Raw genomic sequence first — 24,845 nt, forward strand, 5'->3', positions numbered from 1 at the left:
TAGAGAAAAAATCTGTGAAGGATTGCTGAAGACAAAGTAAGTGCATACTAAAGACCAGCTAGCTGATCTGCTTACAAAGAGTTTAGGGAAGTAGCAACATGATCAGTTGCTGAATCAGTTAGGAGTGAAGAATGTGTATAAACCATCAGCTTGAGGGGGACTGTTGACTAGAGTTAGTTAATCAAGTTGATAAGTTAATTATGTAACTACAGTTAGGTGGTTAGTTAGTTAGCACAGTAATTAGAAGTTAGTTATATAGATATAAGAACATATTGTACACTCTGAAAACATACACTTGTATCACTTCTACTTTCTTCTTCTAAAAAACAGAGATTTGTTTCTCTCAAGTGTGGATTCATTTGCATGTCTTCTTCATTATCAATCTCTAGATCCATGGCAGCTAACAAAAGAAATGCACCGAGAAATAGAATGTAGCCCCAAATTGGAAGGATAAAAGAGATCAAAGATAGAGATGTCCAAAAGTGAAAGTGTGGAAAAAGATATTACACGATATCTAAAACGATTGGCCTAAATTAACCAACAAACCAGAAGTCCCAATCTCCTGAACATTACCTAGCTAGATATTTCTTGCATGGTGGCAATATATATTAATAGAAGGCCACCTGCTTAGCAAGTTTCCAATAAAATAGTTCATTAATTAATACTCCTCTTATCACGTCAGATAAAACAATTGAAACCAAAAAAAATAAAACTTTCACTAAACAAAGTAATGGAAGCAGAAGATACTCTAACACACGGGAACACTGAACCTTCAAATAAGAAGAGTAAAGATGGTAAAAGATTTACTGATGAACAAGTCAAGTTGCTTGAGTCCATGTTTAAACAAGAGATAAAGCTTGAACCAAGGAAGAAGCTTGAGCTGGCAAGAGATCTTGGGCTGCAACCTCGTCAAGTAGCTATTTGGTTTCAAAACAGAAGGGCTAGATGGAAATCGAAGCAAATGGAGCACGAATACAGACTACTCAAAGCGGAATTTGACAAGCTAAATATGCAATTTCAATCATTGAAGCAAGAAAAGGAATCTTTGCTCAAGCAGGTATCTCATTAGTTATTGCTCCCTATCTTCCATCTTACGTGCCCTATTTCCTCCTCTCTTTTTTTTGGTCTAAAAAAGAATAGCTGATACTCTTTAACTCAAAACTTCTCATTTTACATTCCATACTATGCTCTTCCATTCCATAGAGACATTATGTTTAAGACCACAAGTTCTAACATTACTTTTGGTATGCATCAAATTCTTTTTATTTTTTAAAGTTCGTGTCAAGTAAAATACATCATATAAAATGAAAATAGAGAGAATAATTTCTCTCTCTTGCGTTTTCTCAAAGTCATTAGTCATTCCTTACTTATCAATGCTTAAATAACGTTTGATTCTTAAACAGTTAGAGGAACTAAATGATCAGCTGGAAAACAACCATGCTGGTTGCAGCAGAGGCCAAGATTCACTAGACAGCAAAATCTACACATGCTCTGAAAATGGAGGTACTGACTTAGAGTTGAAGGACAATATCTCTGGTTGTTTAAATGCAAGTGTAGAAGGCAAGAAAGTTAATGAAGTGGAAAATGACAGAGAAGGAAGATTAATCGAACATTTCAGATGGAAGGAAGAACCAGAGTTTTGGAACATGGAAGAATTAGGTGACAGTTCCTTAGGATCACCTGGACACTGGTGTGCCGTAGGCCTAGGTCGTACCTTCGACCTGTCATGTGGCAATTCCAAGTGGTGGGAATTTTGAACTCCACAAATACAATAAAGCTTTTCAAAGGAATCAGCAGTGACCCAAGTTTGATCAATAGAAAAGTTTTTTCTTTCTTTTTTCACATTGTTAGAGACAAGGTTGTGTGCAGGAATAGAAGGAAGAACTTTTTCCCAGTTGCTTTTTTCCATTGTGCTGAGAATCCGAAAGGAGTTTGCCAAAAATTGATTTGCAAGGAGAACTAGCAGCATGAACAGCGAAGGCTTTGCATGTGATTCGGGATGCATGAACAAGGGATATACTTGCCTTATTTTTTGAAATGTTCCACTGATGTTTCTTTCTTCTTCTTCTTCTTTTCTTCTTCTTTTTTTTTTGGGTGAGGGGGGGAGGGGGTTAATGAATCGCTTGTAATTTATTTCAAAAGAAAGAGACTATGTCAATTGGGCTTCTTCGTGTGACCACAATAAAATAAATTGAATATACTCAGTATCCAAATTGCCTTTCACTCTGTTGTATGGAAGTTAAAGTTTAGTGAATGAAGCTTCAAGCAATCAAGGAAATAAAAGCCAAACATTAACATATAGCACTACCGGAACAGAGTTGCATATACCTTTTACTCGCATGAAGTTCCACCAAGCTGTATGGTGGGTAAGTTTTCCCTTTTCTTGGGCTTTATGCCGCACAAATCCATATTAGTCAAAATTGGCTCCTGATTACGTAAAGCTATGAAAAATGAGTCTTTTTCTTTTCCTTTTTAAACTGATTCTTAGAGCTAGAGGCAGCAAAAGAATGCCTTAATCTAATAGGAAAACAGTTGTAATTGTTGCTGAAGAAATGGAACTAGAAATGGGATCCAGCAAGCATTAAGTTATGGAAGATTACTTCTCTTTCGGTGAAAATTTGGGGTTAAAAGCATCAAGTGAGTTCATGGTTTATAAAAGCTTCCCCAGTATTTCTATTCATCTTCTAGATCTCTTTCTATCCAAAGCCGTCTAAAAGCCAATGTACCCCCCTCCCCAGGCTAAAATGTTGCCAGAAATGGTTACTCCCCAAGTGTGGTTGCCATTTGGAAAGTCAAGCATCTTTTATCTGAGGCCTCTCATGGAAAGTCAAGCATCTTTTATCTGATGCCCTCGTGAGACTTTGCCGACAACCACACCATGAGCCTCATCATGAGGCAGCCATCATAAGGCAATGGATGTGCATAGGGATGATTATATAGCCAAGGCATAGAGGCAACACTACTGTAGTTGGTAAAAAAAAACACTCCAATGACAGTTGTTAGTCCATGCATACTTGATAAGTAAGGAAATTCTATGATCAACTTAAGTTAAGCGTCAAAACGGGTGGTTTCATGTATACCGCTGCTTATAACTGAAAAAGAAGCAACTGATGACGAGCTTCAAAGCATATGGCTTGAACTAACCAACTATTTTGCAGTCGATCAAACTCAGTTAAGTAGATTAAAAAGTAAAGCAAACGGGTAAAATTTTACAATTTATGTATATAGTGAAACAGACGCCGAAGGACAGACCAAAGTCAACAAGCAAATAAAAAACAAAAAAGTGCCAAATTATAAATCGTCTTGACAGCAAATGCAACCACCTGTTTACTTGATCTTCTTTTTTGGCCTCAACTGCAATAAAAGTAGGAAACAGAAGGACCATTTAGTAGAGTCCAGTAACACACAACGTTTCACAAGATTGACCAAGAACATACCTGGTTGCTATGGCCACACTTCTTTTTCCTGCAGTTGACAGCACGAGGGTGCAAACGGGCATAGCATCTGCAGCAAAAGAAAACACATAAATACACCCAAGAGCATCAAAGAAAGAATAAAAACTTCTTTTTCCTGCAGTTGACAGCACGAGGGTGCAAACGGGCATAGCATCTGCAGCAAAAGAAAACACATAAATACACCCAAGAGCATCAAAGAAAGAATAAAAAGATCACAACTCGTTAGTCACACAACTTAACCCAATAAAAGGCAAAATCATAGAGCGTATCAAAGAAAGAATAAATAGACAACTTGTTAGTCACGCAACTTAACCCAGCAGAATGCAACATCATAGCGTGTGGATCAGTGAGAGAGCCCAAAAATAATTTAAAGGAAAAGACTTCATTTTAGCACCAAAAGTTTGTTTAGTCGTGCAATTATCATACAACTTCCTCATGAGATGACAATGAGAAAAACTGATATGTTCGATAGTCACTCAGAACAAGCAGAAGATGTCATGCATGCCATATTCAAGCCACTACCTCGGCCAGGATAGCTTCCAATCATGTCTACCAAAATAGTACACACAAAAGTAGATCAAAAAGCAAACAAGGACATCAGAGAGCTATACTAAGGAATCTGTAGGTGGTTGATAAGGTAGTATTTGGCAGGTTTCTATCTCTGCCATGCCCTCAAAGCATCATCACTTTCTAGTTTCTTCTTCGGTCCACATCACATAACTTTGTAAATTATCTTAATTTCTTAGCTAAGTACAATGCTCTGGGGCACGCAAATTAGAATAAAAGCAGCAGCGAAAAGATATTAATTTTCTTGTGCAAGATGCAACTTCACCATAACATCATAGAGGTGAAAGATAGAGGTGAAAGACAATCACCATGTGTTACAAGTGATAACAAGAAAACGAAATCTATCAACAAGCTTGAGCTCACACGAAAATAATCGTATGTCACCACAAAAACATTTTTGAACCGGCCATCTTAGAGCTTTGACATTTCTGAGATAAATTATTTTTCGGATCTAGTGGAACAGACTATATGAATCCCCTATATCCAATTCTCATGAAATCAGGCCAATATCGTTCCAAAAGTAAACATAACACGTGAAATCAAGTCTTTTTTTGTTCAGGAGAACTTACTTGCGGCAGATCATCTTATCCTGGTTGTACTTCCGGGCCAAAGCCATAAGAGACGGTTCAATAATCCCACCTCGAAGCCTCAGCACAAGATGCAAAGTGGACTCTGTTTTTCATTAGGAAATATAATTAACCAAAATAAAATAACAGTTCAAAAAAACTTCAGTTTCCAATTTCATTCAACACGGACCTTTTTGGATATTATAATCTGCAAGCGTACGGCCATCTTCAAGCTGCTTACCAGCAAATATCAGACGTTGCTGGTCCGGTGGAATCCCTATAAAGTACCCATCAATCAGATAGCTTTATTATTTCACAATTACTATGAAAGATAAGAAAAAGGTGAGAAAATTACAAGTGAATACCTTCCTTATCCTGAATCTTAGCCTTGACATTGTCAATGGTGTCACTCGATTCGACCTCTAGGGTTATGGTCTTCCCTGTTAAGGTTTTCACGAAGATCTGCATCTTTAGTTCTCTTTGCTATTTGCACTTCATCCCGTTACCAGATAGCTTATAGCGATGCTGTTTAGGGTTTTGAGAAGCATTAATTTCATTTACCTCCACTCCAGATTGCATAATTACAAATAGCTCCCAGAGTTTTTTGAACGTACCTATTTAGGGCGGGGCAGGACGGGTTGTGAGTTGAGACTTAACTTGCAAAACTTTTAACCCCACCGCATAGCATTTTTTCTGCTTTCAACCCGCCTGACCCCACAAAACGAAATTTATGTTGTTACTTTTGCTGAAACGCACAAGTATAATGTATTTGAAATTCGAGGATATGGTATTAGCTACTTGTATCGTCAGTTTAACTTCTAAAATAACATCAATTTTTAATACTAAGAATTTGTTCACTTCTTTTCTCTTTTCAGACAAAAATAAAACTCCAAATAGATAGTGATTTTTTTAAAACAAATTAAGTAAATATAGTTACAAAAAATTGTTAAAGTTTAATTGAATAATAATTAGACACGATACTGAAAGTTAGAGTATAGTAACTTTATAAATTCAAAACCCATCAATATTAGAATACAGTAAAAAAATAAATTCAAGACCCATAAATGTTAGCTATATTCTAGCTAGGTCTATGTGCTATTTATTTTGTTTCTTCTTTATTTGATTTTGATTCTAAGTAAGTGGTAATTTTTGATCTTATTCTAAATTGGTAGTGTCAAATCAATGGAAACATATTTCTAATATTTTTCTCTTTCATCTTTGATAAAACTTGCATATTTATTTGTCTTGAAGTAGCATAAATCAGTTTTAAGCGTATCAAATTAAAAAATTGTTAGGTAGAAAAGATTAAGACCCATAACTATTTAAGTTAGTAATATAAATTGTTAAGGCATGTTTTAAAATTTTAAGCAAAGCTCCCGAAACCCGTTATTCGCCCCGCACCCACATTTAATTTAAAAAAATTATTTCAACTTGCCCCGCACCCACATAAGGCCTATCCACCCCCTCCTCACCTATCAAGTCCCATTTGTTGAATTTGGCAAATCCCACATCGGTGGGTTAGCCATTTGGTAGTGATATTTTTCCTATAAAAGAAGGCCTAATGTTTAGGATTTAAACACACTTCTCATTTGCCTTCTTATCTTCTTAAGGCATTTGTATTTTCTCTCTTTAGTATTATTTCACTTGTATTTTTGGAGTAGAATAAAATATTGGTTGTGTCCGAGGAGTAGGCAAAATTGGCCGAACCTCGTAAATTTTGGTGTTCCTTTTATTGTTGCTTTATTGTCTTATTTATTATTTGGTGGCTGTCATAATTTTTGGTATAGTAGTTGTGACTTATTCATACTATATACATTTGGCTTCCGCAACAATTGGTATCAGAGCCAAGGTACTGTCTAAGTTATCTCTGTGGTTGCAGCATAGTCTGATCTTCCACATCAGAAAAGATTTATCTTGGTAATTGTGTCAAAGTTTTGTCTTAGTATGCTCTGTGGTTGCAGCTTAGTCTGATCTTCCACACCAGAAAGGAAATAATCTTGATTTGTGTCGTCAGCTATTAAATAATATTCGTGTCAAAATGGAAGACAATAAACAAGAAGAATCTACATCAAGTGTCAATAATACGTCATCGTTGGCATCTTCGCTTATGACAAGAATTGTGTCAAATGCGAAATTTGCGGTAGAAATTTTTTACGGATCAGGACATTTTGGGATGTGGCAAGGCGAGGTTCTAGATGTCCTTTTTCAACAAGGGCTAGATCTTGCCATTGAAGAAAAGAGACCAGATGTTATTGGAGAAGAAGATTGGAAAATTATCAATCGTGTTGCTTGCGGTACCATTCGATCCTACCTTGCTAGAGAGCAAAAATATCCATACACAAAGGAAACTTCTGCAAGTAAATTATGGAAAGCATTGGAGGATAATTTTTTGAAGAAAAACAGTCAAAATAAATTGTACATGAAGAAAAGACTGTTTCACTTCACCTATGTTCCTGGTACCATGATGAATGAACATATCACCAGTTTCAATAAGTTGGTCAAGATTTGCAAAATATGGATACAACTTATGATGATGTTAACTTGGCCTTGATGTTGTTGGCGTCACTTCCTGATGAGTACGAGCACCTTGAAACTACTCTACTCCATGGAAATGACGAAGTTTCTCTCAGAGAAGTTTGTTCGGCTTTGTACAGCTATGAATAAAGAAAGCGAGAAAAACAGAAGGGCAGAGAAGGAGAAGCACTATTTGTGAGGGGTCGTCCTCAAAATCAAACGAGGACAAAAAGGGAAGATCCAAGTCAAGATCCAGACCCAGCAAAGATGAATGTGCCTTTTGTCGAGAAAAGGGGCACTGGAAGAAAGACTGTCCGAAGTTGAAGAATAAGGCCAATCATAACAATAGAAAGGCCATTATGGATTCAAATGTAGCTGATTGTGATGATTCAGACTTCTCATTAGTTACAACATAGTCATCAACATCATCAGACGTATGGTTGATGGACTCGGCTTGTAGCTATCATATGTGTCCCAACAGGGACTGGTTCGTGGAATTTCAATAAGGAGAATATGGAGTCATCCACACAGCGGATAACAACCCTCTTACCTCATATGACATTGGTTCAATATGATTAAGGAACTATGATGGAATGATCATAACATTAACAGATGTTCGATATGTACCGGATTTGAAGAAGAATCTCATCTCTATGGGAGCCCTAGAATCAAAAGGGTTCAAAATCATTGCAGAAAATGGAGTGATAAAAGTATGCTCCGGTGCACTAGTGATAATGAAGGCTAATCGGAAGAATAATAATATGTACCGCTATCGTGGCAGTACAGTTATTGGGACAGCGACAGTGACATCCAGTGACGACAAAGAGGCAGAAGCAACCAAGCTATGGCACATGCGCTTGGGACATGCTGGAGGAAAATCCTTAAAAACTCTATCAGATCAAGGATTTTTAAAAGGAGTAAAGGCTTGCAACTTGGAGTTTTGCGAGCATTGTGTCAAAGGGAAACAGACAAGGGTTAAATTTGGTACAGCGATCCATAATACTAAAGGCATTTTGGATTATGGACACTCTGATGTTTAGGGTCTTTCCAAAAGATCTTCATTGGGTGGGAAGCACTATTTTGTAACCTTTGTTGATGATTTTTCCTGAAGAGTGTGGGTGTATACAATGAAAAGCAAAGATGAAGTGCTGGGAATTTTTCTCAAATGGAAGACGATGGTAGAGAATCAAACAGGCCGGAGGATCAAGTGTATTCGCACAGACAATGGAGGTGAATACAAAAATGATCATTTCAATAAGGTTTGTGAAAATGATGGCATCGTCCGACACTTCACTGTTAGACATACACCACAACAGAATGGAGTGGCAGAACGTATGAACCGGACCTTGCTGGAGAAGGTACGGTGTATGTTGTCCAATGCTGGCTTGGACAAAGAATTTTGGGCTGAGGCAATTACATATGCATGTCACCTCATTAATCGTCTACCATCTGCTGCTATTGATGGCAAGACACCATTTGAAAAATAGTATGGAAAGTCTGCTGTAGATTATGACTCTTTGCACGTATTTGGCTCAACTGCATATTATCATGTGACAGAGTCAAAATTGGATCCAAGGGCAAAAAAGGCTATTTTTATGGGAATTACTTCTAGAGTCAAAGGATATCGCTTATGGTGTCCTATGACAAAGAAAATAATATTCAGCAGGGATGTTACCTTTGATGAATCTGCTATGGTAAATAAGGTAATAGAAGATACCAAACAAAATGAAGATTTATTTTTCCTACACAAGAAGCAGAGGAGGAAACAAATGAAGATTACCCTCTGGAAGGAGAGCCAGTAGAGGAGATTCCAACTCAGGAACCTCAACAACAACTTGAATCAATAGCAACCAGCAGGCCAAAAAGAACAATAACGAAACATGTTCGTCTCATAGAGACAGTTGCTTGTGCAACCTCAATTGTAGCTGATGATGTTCCTACCACTTATAAAGATGCTGTCCAAAGTTCAGAAGAAGATAAGTGGAGGATTGCCATGAATGATGAAATACAGTCCCTTCATCAGAATCATACATGGAGATTGGCCAATCTCCCGAAGGGAAAGAAAGCAATTGGGTGCAAATGGATATTTGCAAAGAAGGAAGGATTTCCTAACCAAGTAGATGTTCGCTACAAAGCAAGATTGGTGGCCAAAGGATATGCTCAAAAGGAGGGAATTGATTACAATGAAGTATTTTCTCCAGTTGTAAAACATTCCTCCATTAGAATTATGTTGGCTTTGGTAGCACAGTTGGATTTGAAACTAGTTCAGATGGATGTAAAAACTGCATTTTTACATGGAATCTTGGAGGAGGAAATCTACATGACTCAACCAGAAGGATTCAAAGTTGCTGGAAAAGAAAATATGGTGTGCAAACTTGAAAAATCGTTGTACGGATTAAAACAATCTTCTAGACAATGGTACAAGCGATTTGACGAGTTTATGTTGCGGCAAGGGTACAAGAGAAGCAAATACGATCGTTGTGTGTATTTGCACAAGCTTAAAGATGGTTCCTTTGTATATCTTCTCCTATATGTTGATGATATGTTGATAGCTTCCAAGAATTCGGAAGAAATTGATAAGTTGAAGATTCAACTGAAGAAGGAGTTCGAGATGAAGGATCTGGGTGAGGCAAAGAAAATTCTTGGAATGGAGATAATAAGATATAGTCGTTCAAAGAAACTCTATTTATCTCAGAAAGAATATTTGAAAAGAATACTACAACGTTTTGGCATAGATGAAAAGACTAAGCTAGTTAGTACTCCACTTGCTCCCCATTTTAAGCTTAGTACTATTATGTCGCCAAAAGATGAAGCTGAACGAGAGTATATGTCAAAGGTACCATACACAAATGTTGTTGGTAGCTTGATGTATGCAATGGTCTGTACGAGACCTGACATTTCACAAGCTATTGGAGTTATTAGCAGATATATGCATAATCCAGGAAAGGAGCATTGGCAAGCTGTGAAGTGGATTCTACGGTATATTCATAATACTATAGATGTTGGGTTAGTTTTTGAGCAGGAATGCAATCACTCTATAATTGGATATTGTGACTCGGATTTTGCGGGTGATCTGGACAAACGAAGATCAACTACTGGTTATGTGTTTACTTTTGCAAAGGCACCAGTTAGTTGGAAGTCTACTTTGCAGTCAACAGTTGCTTTGTCTACAACAGAGGCAGAGTACATGGCTATTACAGAGGCTGTAAAGGAGGCAATTTAGCTTTAAGGATTGCTAAAGGAGCTTGGTGTTGAACAAAAAGGTATCACAATTTTTTGTGATAGTCAAAGTGCTATTCGATTAGCGAAGAACCAAGTTTATCATGCAAAGACGAAGCACATTGATGTTCGGTATCATTTCGTACGAGAAATCATAGAAGAAGGTGGAGTCACGGTGAAGAAAATTCCTACTATAGAGAATCCTGCTGATATGCTGACAAAGGTGATAACTGCGATCAAGTTTCAACATTGTTTGGATTTGATCAACATTGTTGAACACTGAAGATTGAAGATAAAGATATAACCAAAATTTGTTATTGAGAGAAAAATTGAAGATGTGGAATTTTGCCAAGGTGGAGATTTGTTGAATTTGGCAAATCCCACATCGGTGGGTTAGCCATTTGGTAGTGATATTTTTCCTATAAAAGGAGGCCTAATGTTTAGGATTTAAACACACCTCTCATTTGCCTTCTTATCTACTTAAGGCATTTGTATCTTCTCTCTTTAGTATTATTTCACTTGTATTTTTGGAGTGGAATAAAATATTGGTTGTGTCCGAGGAGTAGGCAAAATTTGCCGAACCTCGTAAATTTTGGTGTTCCTTTTATTGTTGCTTTATTATCTTATTTATTATTTGGTGGTTGTCATAATTTTTGGTATAGTAATTGTGACTTATTCACACTATATACATTTGGCTTCCGCAACACCATTATCATCCTTAAACGTATACATCATTTTATTTTAAGAAAATACATAAGTTGCCTCTTAATCTTGTCCAAAAAAAATCAGTTGTACACTTAAATTTCACGGGAGTTCCATTAACCCCTTATTCTAGATCAGAGTAAAACTAATGCCACCCTGAAGCATATTATACCAATCTCATGCTAGAGGTGTTATACACTCGCAAGCCACATCATCATCACATTTTAGTTTTTTTCTTTTTTAATTGATAATTTTTCTTTTTTTCTTATATTTTTACACTAATTAATCCTGATTAACAACTAAAGCTCCTCAATAATAATAACTTTCACACTAGAAACCATCCCACACACCTCATCTATTTATCTCCTCCACAAAACTTTCACACAAGAAACCATCCCACACACCTCATCCATTTATCTCCTCCACAAAAACTTCTTCTTTTTTTCGCGCCTACCACGAATTCGGCCGCAAGTATCCCGACACCATTGATCTCTTGTTCTTCACCTGTGTAATATATTATATTTTATGGCTAAATAGCTTGAATACCTGATTCTATGGCTAATAAGAATACTAATAGGAGAGAAGCTAGAGTCGCAGTCTATTTTATTCCAAAATTTGTATGCTCGGGTTAGATTAATTTGTTGCTAAAGCTTGTTTTATTTAATTTTGTTAAAAGAATATTAATAAAGTGACATGCTAAAAAATAGACCAAAAAAAGGTTTTTCTTTTTATGAATCATGGATGGGAACCTTGAAGCATTTCTTGTTGTGATATTTCAAAAAAGGTGAACAAATGTCCATCCATGTGGCAAGACGCATGCAAGTAAAGTGGACGAATGTCCATCCATGTGGCAAGATGCATGCAAGTCTTGACAATCATACTTGACAAATGGCAAGAGACTTGACAAATTGCAAGAAACTTGACAAATGGCAAGAAAAGCCTTAAACTTTTTTTGTCTATAAAAGGGTCTTCCCTTAAGCCAATTTCAACCATTAGAAATCCTTCTCATACGTCTCTCTCTTCTTCCTTCTAATTCCTTTTCTATAATATTTAATTAATATTACACATTAGTTGTTACTTCCTTTTTTTCCTACTAGCTGGATTTGTATAATATTTAATTTTGTTGATTCCTGTATCCTCTAAATAAAATAGAGATAAGCCTGTTTAATCTTGGAGAAACATTTCACGCTGCTGAAATAATTTCTTAGGACAGTGTCCAGCACGACTCAAGCCAATTGGTGTATTTCCGCTTACAAATAATATTATTGCAGTATTATTATTATTGTTACTTTTCGGTGTCATTTCTCTACAATCTAAAAAACTATGGCAGATAACACTGATGCTGAAAATACTACTGATACCGCCAATATTGGCGTTACATCCGCTGCTCCAGCCCCAGTTGCACTGCAATATGCCAGGCCATTTCCAGATGTGTCAAATATTGAAATTTTCGCTAATGAAAATTTCAAACGTTGGCAAGAACGTATTTTCTCACTACTTGATATCCATGGTGTTGCACATGCACTGCTGCATCCACAACCTAGTGCAGACTGGAATCATGGCAATATGTCAACAAGGTATGCCGTCATACAATATTGCAAACTATTTCTAATGAACTGTTTAATGTGTATTGCATTTATAAAGAAGCAAAAGCTATCTAGGAAGCTGTAATTAAAAAATTCACTGTTGAAAATGCTATAAAACAAAAATTTGTAGTAGGAAAATTTTATCAGTGGCAGATGAGAGATTATAAAGAGATGAACGTACAAGTCACCGAATTTCAAAAATTGTTAGAAGACTTGAAGGCCGAGGGGATGTCTTTACTAGAGAAGTTTGCTGCTGGAGTTAGACCTGTCAAATGGGCCGGGTCGACCCACGAACCGACCCACATAACCCATTAAAATTGACCCCTTAACCGGCCCATAACCCACGAAATCCTAACCGGACCAATCCATTAATTTAAGGGGCCTGAGCCGGGCTATAATATTTTGACCCACTGAACCGGACCGGAACCGGTTGCTGACCCACAGGTCAACCGGCCCGGACCAGCTCACACACGTATATATTCAGAAAAGTGGTAAAAAATTGAATCCAAACATTGAAGAAAGAATATAGTACCAGACACTATGAGACGTCTTGTCGAAATAGACGAATTCCATATAGTTTAGACTATTAGTTATAGAAATAGTCGAATTTCTTATGTTTCTCAAGCCTTAATGTTATTAAAGTATGATTTTTCTTTCATTTTTATTCTAACCGGCTTGAAGGACATGTAGTAATTTCAAGTTCGTATATATGTATAAAGTTTGAAATTTTTATCATTTATTAGTTTTTAACTTTTTTTAATTAAATTGAATTCGGCCCATTAGGGCCCGGGTTAAGGGATTACGGGTTATGGGTGCGGGTCGGGTCAATATGTGTTTGGTTAATGGGTCAAATCAGGATCGACCCCTATAAGAAAGTGAACCGGACCGGCCCGGTTTAGGACCCATGGGTCAAGAGTCAACGGGTTCGGGTCGAGTCGACCCATTTAACAGATCTAGCTGGAGTTCTAATTGAGAAGTTGTCTAACTCATGGAGTGACTATAAAAATAACTTAAAGCACAAACAGAAAAATTTCACCATTAAGAAAATTGTGACCCACATCCTAATTGAAGATTCCAACAGAAAAGAATCTGCCAAAGCTAGGATGACAGCTCTCAAAGCAAACTTAGTGCAATGCAGCAGCAACAACCACAAAAGGTACGAGAATAAGTCTCAAGGTTGCAAGCCTAAAAATCCTAACCTTAAAAGAAAAAAGGGCTCTTGTTTTGTTTGTGGAAAACCATGCCATCATGCCTCACAGTGCAAGTACAGAGCAAGAAATGACGAAGAAAAAACTAATACTCCTAAGGCTAACTTAGCTGAAGGAGGTGATATTATTACAGCTGTCATTTCTCAAGTAAACATTGTAGCACATGCAAACGAATGGGTGATAGACTCTAGGGCTACTCGGCACATTTGTGCAAATCGAGAAGCATTTTTCTCTTATACTCCTGTAGAGGATGATAGAGAAGAAGTCTACCTTGGAGACTCAAGTACTACCAAAGTCTTGGGTAAGGGTAAAGTTCTCCTGAAACTCACTTCGGGAAAAACATTAGCCCTTGTTGATGTACTGCATGTTCCTACTATGAGGGCAAACTTGATCTCTGTATCCTTATTGGGAAGAGCCAGAGTCAAAGTGTCATTTGAATCTGATAAGATCATAATGACCAAAAATAATGTGTTTGTAGGAAAAGGCTATTGTAACCAAGGACTATTTGTACTTAATATTTCTAATGCTATCAATGGAAATGTATCTGCTTCTGCTTATATGGTTGAGTCTATCTCTTTATGGCATGCTAGATTAGGACACATTAATATCACATATATAAAGAAAATGCAGTCACTCGGATTAATATCTAATTTAGACTCAAATAATATTGACAAGTGTGAAATATGTGCTGAAGCCAAAAGTACCAGAAAAACCTGTTTTTCCGTAAATAGAGAAACTGAATTGTTATCTTTAATTCACACTGATTTAGGCGACTTGAAGCAGACTATAACTAGAGGTGGTAAAAGATATTATGTGATTTTTATTGATGATTTTTCTAGATATACTCAGTTGTATTTACTTAGAAATAAAGATGATGCATTTAATGCTTTTATTTCTTATAAAACTGAGGTTGAAAATCAACTTAGTATAAAAATCAAGAGAATTAGATCAGATAGAGGTGGAGAATATTTATCTTTAAATGATTTTTGTGAAAAGAATGGAATAATTCATGAAATAACTCCGCCTTATTCACCTGAGTCAAATGGAGTAGCTGAAAGGAAAAACAGAACATTGAAAGAGATGATGAACTCTATGTTAGTTAGTTCTAATGCTCCTGATAACTTATGGGGTGAAGCTATTTTATCATGTCACTTACAAAATAGAATACCACATAGAATAACTGGCAAAACTCCGTATGAATTATGGAGGGGCTATAAACCTAACTTGAAATATTTAAAAGTGTGGGGGTGTCTTGCTAAAGTTCTTTTGCCTGAACCTAAAAAGAGAAAAATAGGTTCTAAAACTACTGATTGCATGCTTATTGGATATGCTGAACATAGTGCAGCATATAGATTTCTTGTTTTAAAAAGTGATGTGCTTGATTGCAATACTATAATTGAGACAAAGAATGCAGAATTCTTTGAACATATTTTTCCACTATCTAATAAAATTTTCCATATACCTGTTGAAATAAATAGTGAAATTACCTCTAATGAGGAATTGAGAAGGAGTAAAAGGCCTAGGAAAGAATATTTTTCATATGGAAATGATTTTCAAACTTTTCTTGTCGATAATGAACCATCAAATTATTTTGAAGCTATATCTTCTTCAGATGCTAAATATTGGAAAGAGGCAATAAAAGTTGAAATTGATTCTACTAAGAAAAATAATACATGAATTTTAACTGATTTACCTCCTGGTGCAAAGCCTAGTGGTTGTAAATGAATTTTCAAAAAGAAATTTAATCCTAATGGATCTTTAGATAAATATAAAGCTCGGTTAGTAGCAAAAGGTTTTTCTCAAAAATAAAATATAGATTATTTTGAAACATTTGCACCAGTGACTAGGATTTCTTCTATTCGAATTTTAATTGCCTTAGCTTCAATCTGTAAGCTTTTTATCCACCAAATGGATGTGAAAACTGTTTTTCTAAATAGTGATTTAGAAGAAGAGATTTATATGGTTCAACCTGAAGGTTGTGTCATTCCTGGACAAGAAAATAAAGTTTGTAAATTAATTAAATCTCTTTATGGCCTTAAACAAGCTCCTAAGCAGTGGTATGAGAAATTTGAACAAGTCTTACTGAGTGACAGTTTTTCTTCAGTTGAGGTGGATAAATGTGTTTATACTAAAGTGGTAGACAATGATTATGTGATAATATGTATGTATGTTGATGACATGCTTATATTTGGTACAAATTTAAATATTGTGCAAAGTACAAAATTATTTCTGTCTGCTAATTCTGATATGAAAGATATGGGTGAAGTAAATACAATATTGGGAGTTAAAGTTATAAGGAGTGAAGATGGAATAATATTGTCACAAGAACATTATATTGAGAGACTTCTTAAGAAGTTTGAATATTTTAATGTCACATTTGTGAGCACTCCTTTTGATGCTAACTCTAAGTTGAAAAAGAATAATGGTGACCCAGTTGCTTAGTCTAAATATGCCCAGATTATTGGGAGTTTGATGCATTTAATGAATTTTACAAGGCCTGATATAGCCTATGCAGTGTGTAGACTGAGTAGATATACTCATAATCCCAACAAAGAGTATTGATCTACATTAGCTAGACTAATGAAATATTTGAGAGGAACCATGAATTATGGTATCCTATACAGTGGATTTCCTTCTACTTTAGAAGGGTACAGTGATGCAAACTGGATCTCTGATTCAGATGAGACAAAATCCACTAATGGTTATGTATTCACCCTTGGTGGTGGTGCAATATCGTGAAAATCAGCTAAACAAATGATCATTGCTAGATCGACTATGGAATCAGAGTTTGTAGCTCTAGAGTTAGCTGGTTCTGAGGCTGAGTGGCTAAGAAACTTCTTAGCTAATATCCCTTTAACAAAGGACGTATTGCCTCATATGACTATGCATTGTGATTGTCAAGCGGCAATAGCCATTGCAAAGAATAAATCTTATTATTGTAAAAGTAGACACATGAAATTGAGACATGATGTCATAAAATAGCTGTTGAGAGATGGAATAATTTCCATTGACTATGTGAAGTCAGAGATAAATTTGGACGATCCTCTGACTAAACCCGCAGGAAGAAAATTAATTCTTCAAACCTCAAAAGAGATGGGGTTAAGGCCGACATGTTGTCAATAGAGATGGTAACCCAACCTATGTGATTGGAGATCCCATGAAGTAGGTTCATATGGGTAATAACAAGTCAATATTGGCACTGATGCACTAAAAGAGAGTGCTTGACTCCTACTAATTGAGAGACTGAGTTATAACTCTTAATGAAATTTATAGTCCTTATGAATGGTGTATTTAAAAGCAGTATACACTTGATGAATTCACCTATATGAGAGTGGCGTGGGCCGCTCCTATGAGATTTTGGCCTAGTCTCTAGAGCTCTTATGAATAACCAGGCACGTGCATGGCCTATTGGGCGCAAAACCGCGTTGAACTGCAAAATTACCGGGGGTCGAAATGTGATTGATAAAATCTCTGACTTATAATAAGAGTTATTGGTTCATAGAAATATTATATTTCACCAGTAATTCTGCGAGTTAAATTTTATTGATCTAAGTTTGGTTCATAGTGTCGCACCTCCTTTTTACCGCGCCCGCGGGGGTGCAAGGAGTTTTCTCCAATTAAAGGACAGTCGAAACGGGATTTGTTTGTTTGTTTCAGAGTCGCCACTTGGGAATTTTAAGGCGTCCCAAGTCACCAATTTTAATCCCTGAATCGAGGAGAATATGACTCTGTTTATTATTCTGCGAACCAGAAATCCTGAGTAAGGAATTCTATTAATCCGGAAGAAGGTGTTAGGCATTTCCGAACTCCGTGGTTCTAGCACGGTCGCTTAACTGTTTTTATTCTTGGCTTATCTTGATTTTTACATATATATTGCAGGATTTTGTCACCGCTTCCGTTTATTGTTTATGACGAATTACGCGTACGTATATTCGTATTATATACCTTTTATAATTACAGAGGATCGTGCCACGCATACGTGTACACAATAAAATTATCCATGTTATAGTTTTTATTAAAAAATCATATGTTCGAAATTTAAAATAAAATCAGGAACATCATCACCCTTGTATTTAGACAATGAACTACACATCTCGGGTTATACGAAATTATTTTAACATCCTTGGAAAAATCCTTTTCTTAAATATTCGCTCGAAATTGCGCGTACGCATAATCCGAATTTGCTTTTTAAAAATATAGTCAGGGTACGCGAACGCATCCCTAATTGCGCAGAATTTTTTTGTAATAATATTATGGATTTTCCACAAAACTGTTTATTATATCTACACATTTTTATATGAAATTCCTGAAAAATTCACATTTAGGGGATGCCTTTAAATTCTTTTAAAAGAATTCACAATTTATTAAATATTGCCCGTCGACTATAATTTCCGAGTATAAATTATATCCATCCACACTATTCAAATTCGAAGAAAAGAATAAAATATGATTTTTAGCAAATACAACATATATATATATGCCAAAGAATGAATTGTATATGAAACTAACAAAAATGATGTATGAAGGGAAGAAGTATTTTTTTTTTTTTGAACAATTTTTCATTATTTATTTAGTGCAAATTCTATTTCTAATTGTCATTGATATAAAGTGTTGCAATTTGTACTTGTACATCTCATCTTATTCTCATATGTTTGCTTTTAATCTAATAGGCCTAATTATTTTGTTAATTCTGCTTATGGTTGAACGTAAGATATATATAATCTAACCGATTTGATTCTCAATTTATGTGAACCGTTGCTAAATACTAACATTCACATTGTAAAATTCCTAGGCCATTTGTTATTAAGAGAGAGAGCAAATCTACATAATTGACTTACTAAGATGATATTGCATACAACATTATTCGTCATATTTTGGCATTTGCAACCATAGCAGAAGATACTAATGCAACTTTCGACTATTGATTATAATCATAATCACTACTACGTCATATATGGACAAAATGCAACTAACATCATCTAACCTTAATCCACAACCAAACAATCGAAATACACTAACCATGCATTTTTTTGATATTTCAGAATACTCTATACCTGATTAACAATGTCATAGGACTTAACTAATAGCCAACTTCATGCCATGTTCCCTATCTTAACAATTCAATCATAACTATACTTTAATGAAAATTTAGAAATTAACCTTGTTACAACACTTATACAGACTTCAATAAAGGACATTTAACTTACAGTCATCCTGTCAACATATACTACTTATTTGATCAAGAAACAAAACTGAATTTTTAGCTAAAGAGCTCAAATGAATAGAAGATAATATTACAACTCAAACTTTATTTATTGTCATGTTGAAACCCATCACAACATAAGTTTAAAAGATATGTACCTGGCAATGAAGGAAGAAGGAGTTAAAATTTCAGCAGTAGCAGCAGTAACAAATTCAGCAGAATAGCAGTATTTCCACAGATTTGAGTAATAATAAGACCCGAGGAACCCAGATGCACAGTAACAGTATTCTTAAAGAAATTTCAGATTTTAACTGAACAATGGAATCAAATAAATCCGAACAGATTCAACGAAAGAGCAATATTTCAGATTTCAGTTTCTTTTCTGTTTCAAATCCCTATTTTTCTGATTTTTCTGTTTCTGCTGTTGTATCTGTGTGTGTGTGTGTGTGCGAATACTCTCTTTTGGTTTCTTTTCTGTTTCTTCTTCCTCTTCAGATTCCGAGAGGAATCTGATTTTCTGCTTAATTTTTTCTTTTATCTCATTCTAGGTGTATTTTTCTTAAATTCTCTCTCAAAATCTGATCTAAATCTCCTTAAATCTCTCTGAAAATTGACCTCTAAAATTCTGTCTGAAAACTTATTTCTCTCTCTCAATTCCCTCTTAAAATCTGCTTTAAAATCTGATCCTCAAATCTCTCAATCTCTTCCTATATATTTTTTTTCAAATCCGATGGCCTCCTGTACTTATACAGGTCTGGTCCTATCTTTTTAAGTGCTGGCTGGACCCCCTTTCTTCTTTAAAAATCAGAAAGTTCCATTAAAACTGCTTTTTAATACTTTAAGTGATCTTATCCTGATTTTAAGCAGCCTCATTACCCTTTGTTCCCCATTATTATCTTAAACTATAGCCATTAACATTCCACTTTCAGCCCACTATGCTATCATATTACCCTCACTATTCTGTCCCAGAAATACCCTCAGAAATCCTACTGTGATTACTATTATTACTGCTGTCAAACTTAAAATCTAACAATACAGATTTTTTAAAATCTGTTCAAACCTGATTATTAATCTGATTTAAGACAGCTACAACCAATCCTAAAGTTTTGGACTGAATCCTAATTAAGAATGTAACCTTCTAACACAATTACATCTAATCAACATTTGTAAAATCACACTGAATTCAACATAACAATTTAAACAGAACTTCAACATTGAGTTAGGATCAAACTGTCAATATACTGACAATGCCCTGAAACTTAATGCTCAGAAATCAACACACATACAACATCCATTTGATGGATTTTATTGAACTATAAACAAAGATGACTTAATTAACGAGTATTAATCAAACTGATTATCAAATAAGAAACAACTGATTACAACAAAATAATCCATCCGAAATAGGTTGCTTCAGTCAACATTTTCAGAAACAAGATTCACAATACAACTAATCGACGAACTTAATCGAGTCGATTACACACATTGTACATAATCACAATCAACAGAAACAATTCACATTTAGAATCAAGTAGACGGGTAGGAGACAGTATAACAAAATTGACTAGAAAATTATGAAAAATTAACAGACTAATGAAACAAACATAGAATACACGTAGAATACACATAAGAAACAGAAAAATTACCTCTGAACCTTCAAATTCATTCCGACTCGAACTCAACTTGGATTCGGACTTTGTTTGAAATCAAACAGACCTTAGTCGAAGTATTTTCCACTGAAAATACTTCGACTAAGGTTGATTAAACCTCAATCTTTATTTAATTCAGGCAGAATCCAAAAGTCTGGTATTTCTAGGGTTCCTGAAGATTCGATTTGGGACTTAACCATTTCTGGTCAGATTCGAGGGGAACCAACAATGACACGAGGGTGAGGGAAACCTAGGGGTGATTTGGTGTTAGTTTAGAAGAAATCTGGGTAAGTTCTTGTTTGGTCTGAACCTTCAAAAGAAGATTCGAAGAGTTCTGAGGGGATTCGAACCAAACAAACAATAGATCCATACCTAGGGTGGTTAGGGGAAGCTATGGTGTCGATTTGGGGCTGTTTAGTTTAGATCTGAGCTTGGCTCGAATCTTCAAATGAAGATTCGAGAACCTTCAGGAAGATTCGAGCCAAGTGGCTAGCATATCTGGATAGAGGATGTTCAGGGGGTTCTAGGGTGTTATTTTGGTGACCGGCGGCGTTGATGCCGCCGGGTTTCAGGCGATGGGATGTTAGGGCGGCTAGGGTTAGGGGTTTGGTTTCGGAAGGGATGATGAACAGTAGAGAGGAGGGGGGTGTTCAGTTAGGGGCCGGGGTAGGGGTTTGGGCCTTATATAGGGGTGGGGTGGATTGATCTCATCCGTTGGATCAATTAAGATGCACGGTTGAGATCAATCCACTTAACCAAACGTTGTCGTTTGGTTGAAGTTCGGGGTCATGGGTTGAACCGGGTATCGGATCGGGTAATGATTACGGGTTAGGTTCGGGGGATCTCAGCCGTTGGTTGGCTTTGATCCAACGGCCACTGATAAACTACGACCAAACGCTGTCGTTTTGACTCGTTTGAATAAGACCGGATCTGGGCTGTTTGGATTGGGCTGTGGGGGTGGGGTAACTCGATTTGGGCCTGGATTTTAATCCAGGTCCGAGTTTCATTTTACAACTTGTATTTTTATTTTCTAATTTTATTATTAATCATTAAAATCTTAATTAAAATTATAAAAACAAAAATTACCCTTCTAAAAATATTAATTACCTTTTAACAATTGTTTAACACACAGACCAAACATTAATCACACAGTGAAATATTAAAACTAGAACAGACACATATTTTTGTGATTTTATTTTTTGAATCAATTATTAAATGCATAATTAAATCCTAGATATGCATGCAACATATATTTTTATTTTATTTTTCATTTTATTATGACAACGTAAACATTTACGTACATAAGACAAATATTTAACAAACACCACGCAAATTCAAAAATTACACAGTAAAAGAAATTTATTTTATTTTTGATTTATTTTGGAATAGTTTTCGTAAGGCAAAAATCACGTGCTCACACATAGTCCAGAAGATACCAAACTTATTGCATTTGGACCATACAAATCCAGCAAACCTTACTCCTTTTTTATGATTTTTTTTAAAATATGTGGGGGAACTGTTGTGATATTTCCAAAAAGGTGGATAAATATCCATCCATGTGGTAAGATATATGCAAGTAAAGTGGACAAATTTCCATCCATATGGTAAGATGCATGCAAGTCTTGACAATCATACTTGACAAATGGCAAGAAAAGCCTTAAGCTTTTCTCCTATAAAAGGGTCTTCCCTCAAGCCAATTTTAATCATCAGAAATCCTTCTCATACGTCTCTCTCTTCTTCCTTCTAATTTCTTTTCTATAATATTTAATTAACATTACACATTAGTTGTTCTTCCTTTTTTTTCCTACTAGCTGGATTTGTATAATATTTAATTTTGCTGATTCCTGTATCCTCTAAATAAAATAGAGGTAAGCTTGTTTAATCCTGGAGAAACATTTCACACTGCTGAAATAGTTTCTTAAGACAGTGCCCCGCACAACTCAAGCCAGTTGGAGTATTTTCGCTCACAAATAATATTATTGCAGTATTATTATTATCGTTACTTTTCGGTGTCCTTTCTCTATATTTCTCAAATACATTTGAGAATGGTTCATGCCCCGGATTTTTGTACAATTATCTTCCTTTTAAAAAAATAATCCTACTCAACTTATTTGAAGAAAAATCTTAAAAATAAAATAAAATAAGAGAAGCAGATCTGCGAAGAAGAAAGGGATGAGAGAATGAGGAAGAAGGAGAAAGACAATGGAGGGGAACGGGATTGAAGAAGGACAAGTGCTGGAATACAGAGATTGAAAATTAAAAAAAGAAAAGGGGATTATATATATATATATATACACTATACTATATTGAAAGCACGAAGACCCTTAGCAAAATGTCGTTCGTCTTTTTTACCCCTTTAAAATAAAGTTTACACTAGACAAAATAGTCATTGTCATCTTATTATTTTCCAAATTTTTAGGACTTTTAAATTAACTAAAATTTTAACTATTAAAACTTTCTTTATTTGAATTATGTAAGAACTACTAATATTTAGGAGTTTAAATCTTTCCATAACTACAATATCCTTAATATACTAACTACAATCTATATCTATATTATTATAAAAGCATAAATACAATGTTGGTTTACAAAAATAACCTTATAATATTAAGCATAATAACTCACAATAAAAGGGCGTAACCGAAATTCTAAATATTAGCCTTGTATAATCCTATTAGTTTTAGGACATAATACTACACATTAGGAATCCTACATGATTACAGACATATTTTTAGTTATGTAATCCTATTAGTTTTAGTTACTTTTAGGATATACTTCTTAAAATTTTCAATTACTAATTTAATTTGAAAATATATTATATTGTCCTATTTACTAATTTAATTTGAGAATGTATTATATTGTCCAAATTCATTTAGAAAAGGGAGAGCCTGTATTATTAAAAAAATAAGAATACAATATTAATCGACCAAAATAGTCCTAAAATATTAAATAGAAGAACTCATAGATAAATGACGTAACTAAAATAACCTCTTTATTTTTTGGACTACAAGACCTTCTATGTTAATTTTTTTTAATATTTAAGACTTTAAAATTAACAAAATTTTATCTATTAAATTCTTATTAAAAATATGTAGGAAAGTTTAATAAAATCAATTTCATAAGAATCCTCATATTTGCAGTACATTACCACTCCATAATATCCAATACCAAGAAAAAATAAAAGTAACATTAAATAGATTGCATAAAGCGTTAAAATTGAGAAAACATATCCCCATAATATATTTTTATATTATATTTGAACTATTTTTCTACTCAAATAATGTACTTTTTAATTAATTTTTCGTATAATATAGAAAAATATACCTAATTATTAAATAACAACTAAGAAAATATTTAAGATTATAAATGTGTGAGAAAGAGAATGAAAAATAGTTTGTAAGAGTCAATACCACTAATCATTCTACAAACATAAAGATCTAAAAATAGAATGTCAGATCGATCTTTTTACTCCTTGAAAATAAATTTTTTGGTGGATAAACTTATAATTAAGATTAAATCTTAAAAATAAGAGATGAACTAATAGTAAGAATCTGAGTTAACATAAAAAAATTATTTTTTATATTAAGACCAAATAATTATATCTTTCAATCAATTGTTTAGCAATAGAATCCAATTCAATTATTTTTTAAATTCATCATATGAGTAAAATTATTTTTAAAATTAAAAAAAGATCTTAGGGTACATAAATTTATTACATAAAAAGAGCGTTAGAGATCTGAAAAAATCATATCATAAAGTAAAAAAGGTTAGTATCGTATTAAGAATCAAGCGGCCATACAACTATCTGTTAAAGCACAATCAAAGCTAAATCCTAAACAAGAACAAGTTTTCAAGACTATATTTTAAAGAGTCTACTATGGTATAGCGGGATTATCCTTTGTAGATGCCTCCGGTGAAATCGAAATAATATTTCTATTTCATGCATTACTTGCAAATGTCAAATCAAAAGGCATGATATTGTTAGCAATAATAACAAATGGTGTACTAGCAACGATTTTATTATGAGGCCACTCACTTTAGATTTGATATACCTCTTCAAACAACTAAAATAATCATCCCAAATATATCAAAGCAAAACAATGGTGCTAAATTTATAAGAAAAGCAAACTTGATAATATGGGATGAAGTGCTTATGGCTAAGTGTCAAATGATCGA

At 34.7% G+C, this 24,845-nt stretch overlaps 3 protein-coding genes across 4 annotated transcripts; 2 read left to right on the forward strand and 1 right to left on the reverse strand.

Annotated features, from left to right (window-relative positions):
* Positions 1 to 324: 324 nt before the first annotated feature.
* LOC107826191 (homeobox-leucine zipper protein ATHB-12) lies at positions 325 to 2,079 on the forward strand. The gene is made up of 2 exons (XM_016653145.2): positions 325 to 1,057; positions 1,404 to 2,079. Exons 1-2 carry the CDS (start codon positions 731 to 733, stop codon positions 1,755 to 1,757), a joined length of 681 nt encoding a protein of 226 aa, XP_016508631.1. The 5' UTR covers positions 325 to 730; the 3' UTR covers positions 1,758 to 2,079.
* A 1,051-nt stretch (positions 2,080 to 3,130) lies between these two features.
* On the reverse strand, positions 3,131 to 5,179 carry LOC107826192 (ubiquitin-ribosomal protein eL40 fusion protein). 2 transcript variants are annotated; one of them, XR_012694236.1, is made up of 5 exons: positions 4,954 to 5,179; positions 4,779 to 4,865; positions 4,592 to 4,694; positions 3,438 to 3,609; positions 3,131 to 3,354 (listed from the first exon to the last, which is right to left on the reverse strand). XR_012694236.1 is itself a non-coding variant. In XM_075219693.1 (5 exons), exons 1-5 carry the CDS (start codon positions 5,054 to 5,056, stop codon positions 3,328 to 3,330), a joined length of 387 nt encoding a protein of 128 aa, XP_075075794.1. In that variant the 5' UTR covers positions 5,057 to 5,179; the 3' UTR covers positions 3,131 to 3,327. The 2 variants fall into 2 exon arrangements, 1 of the variants encoding a protein (XP_075075794.1); XM_075219693.1 differs by having other exon boundaries at positions 3,438 to 3,504.
* Positions 5,180 to 12,346: 7,167 nt separating this feature from the next.
* Positions 12,347 to 16,556, forward strand: LOC142163338 (uncharacterized). The gene is made up of 4 exons (XM_075220612.1): positions 12,347 to 12,600; positions 13,691 to 14,616; positions 15,697 to 16,171; positions 16,442 to 16,556. Exons 1-4 carry the CDS (start codon positions 12,347 to 12,349, stop codon positions 16,554 to 16,556), a joined length of 1,770 nt encoding a protein of 589 aa, XP_075076713.1.
* The last annotated feature ends 8,289 nt before the right edge of the window (positions 16,557 to 24,845 follow it).

Source organism: Nicotiana tabacum, chromosome 8, assembly GCF_000715075.1.
Source record: "Nicotiana tabacum cultivar K326 chromosome 8, ASM71507v2, whole genome shotgun sequence".
NCBI lineage: Eukaryota > Viridiplantae > Streptophyta > Magnoliopsida > Solanales > Solanaceae > Nicotiana > Nicotiana tabacum.

What these genes read in the sequence shown, in the direction of transcription:
- LOC107826192 (XM_075219693.1), bottom strand. Translation starts at nt 5,056, where the DNA reads ATGCAGATCTTCGTGAAAACCTTAACAGGGAAGACCATAACCCTAGAG. An exon ending in TAAGATTCAGGATAAGGAAG is followed by an intron (nt 4,866 to 4,953) that starts GTATTCACTTGT and finishes GGTACTTTATAG; the next exon opens with GGATTCCACCGGACCAGCAA. An exon ending in GATAAGATGATCTGCCGCAA is followed by an intron (nt 3,505 to 4,591) that starts GTAAGTTCTCCT and finishes CTTTTGCTGCAG; the next exon opens with ATGCTATGCCCGTTTGCACC.
- LOC107826191 (XM_016653145.2), top strand. Translation starts at nt 731, where the DNA reads ATGGAAGCAGAAGATACTCTAACACACGGGAACACTGAACCTTCAAAT. An exon ending in AGGAATCTTTGCTCAAGCAG is followed by an intron (nt 1,058 to 1,403) that starts GTATCTCATTAG and finishes ATTCTTAAACAG; the next exon opens with TTAGAGGAACTAAATGATCA.
- LOC142163338 (XM_075220612.1), top strand. Translation starts at nt 12,347, where the DNA reads ATGGCAGATAACACTGATGCTGAAAATACTACTGATACCGCCAATATT. An exon ending in CATGGCAATATGTCAACAAG is followed by an intron (nt 12,601 to 13,690) that starts GTATGCCGTCAT and finishes AGATTCCAACAG; the next exon opens with AAAAGAATCTGCCAAAGCTA. An exon ending in ATTGAGAGACTTCTTAAGAA is followed by an intron (nt 16,172 to 16,441) that starts GTTTGAATATTT and finishes TATCCTATACAG; the next exon opens with TGGATTTCCTTCTACTTTAG.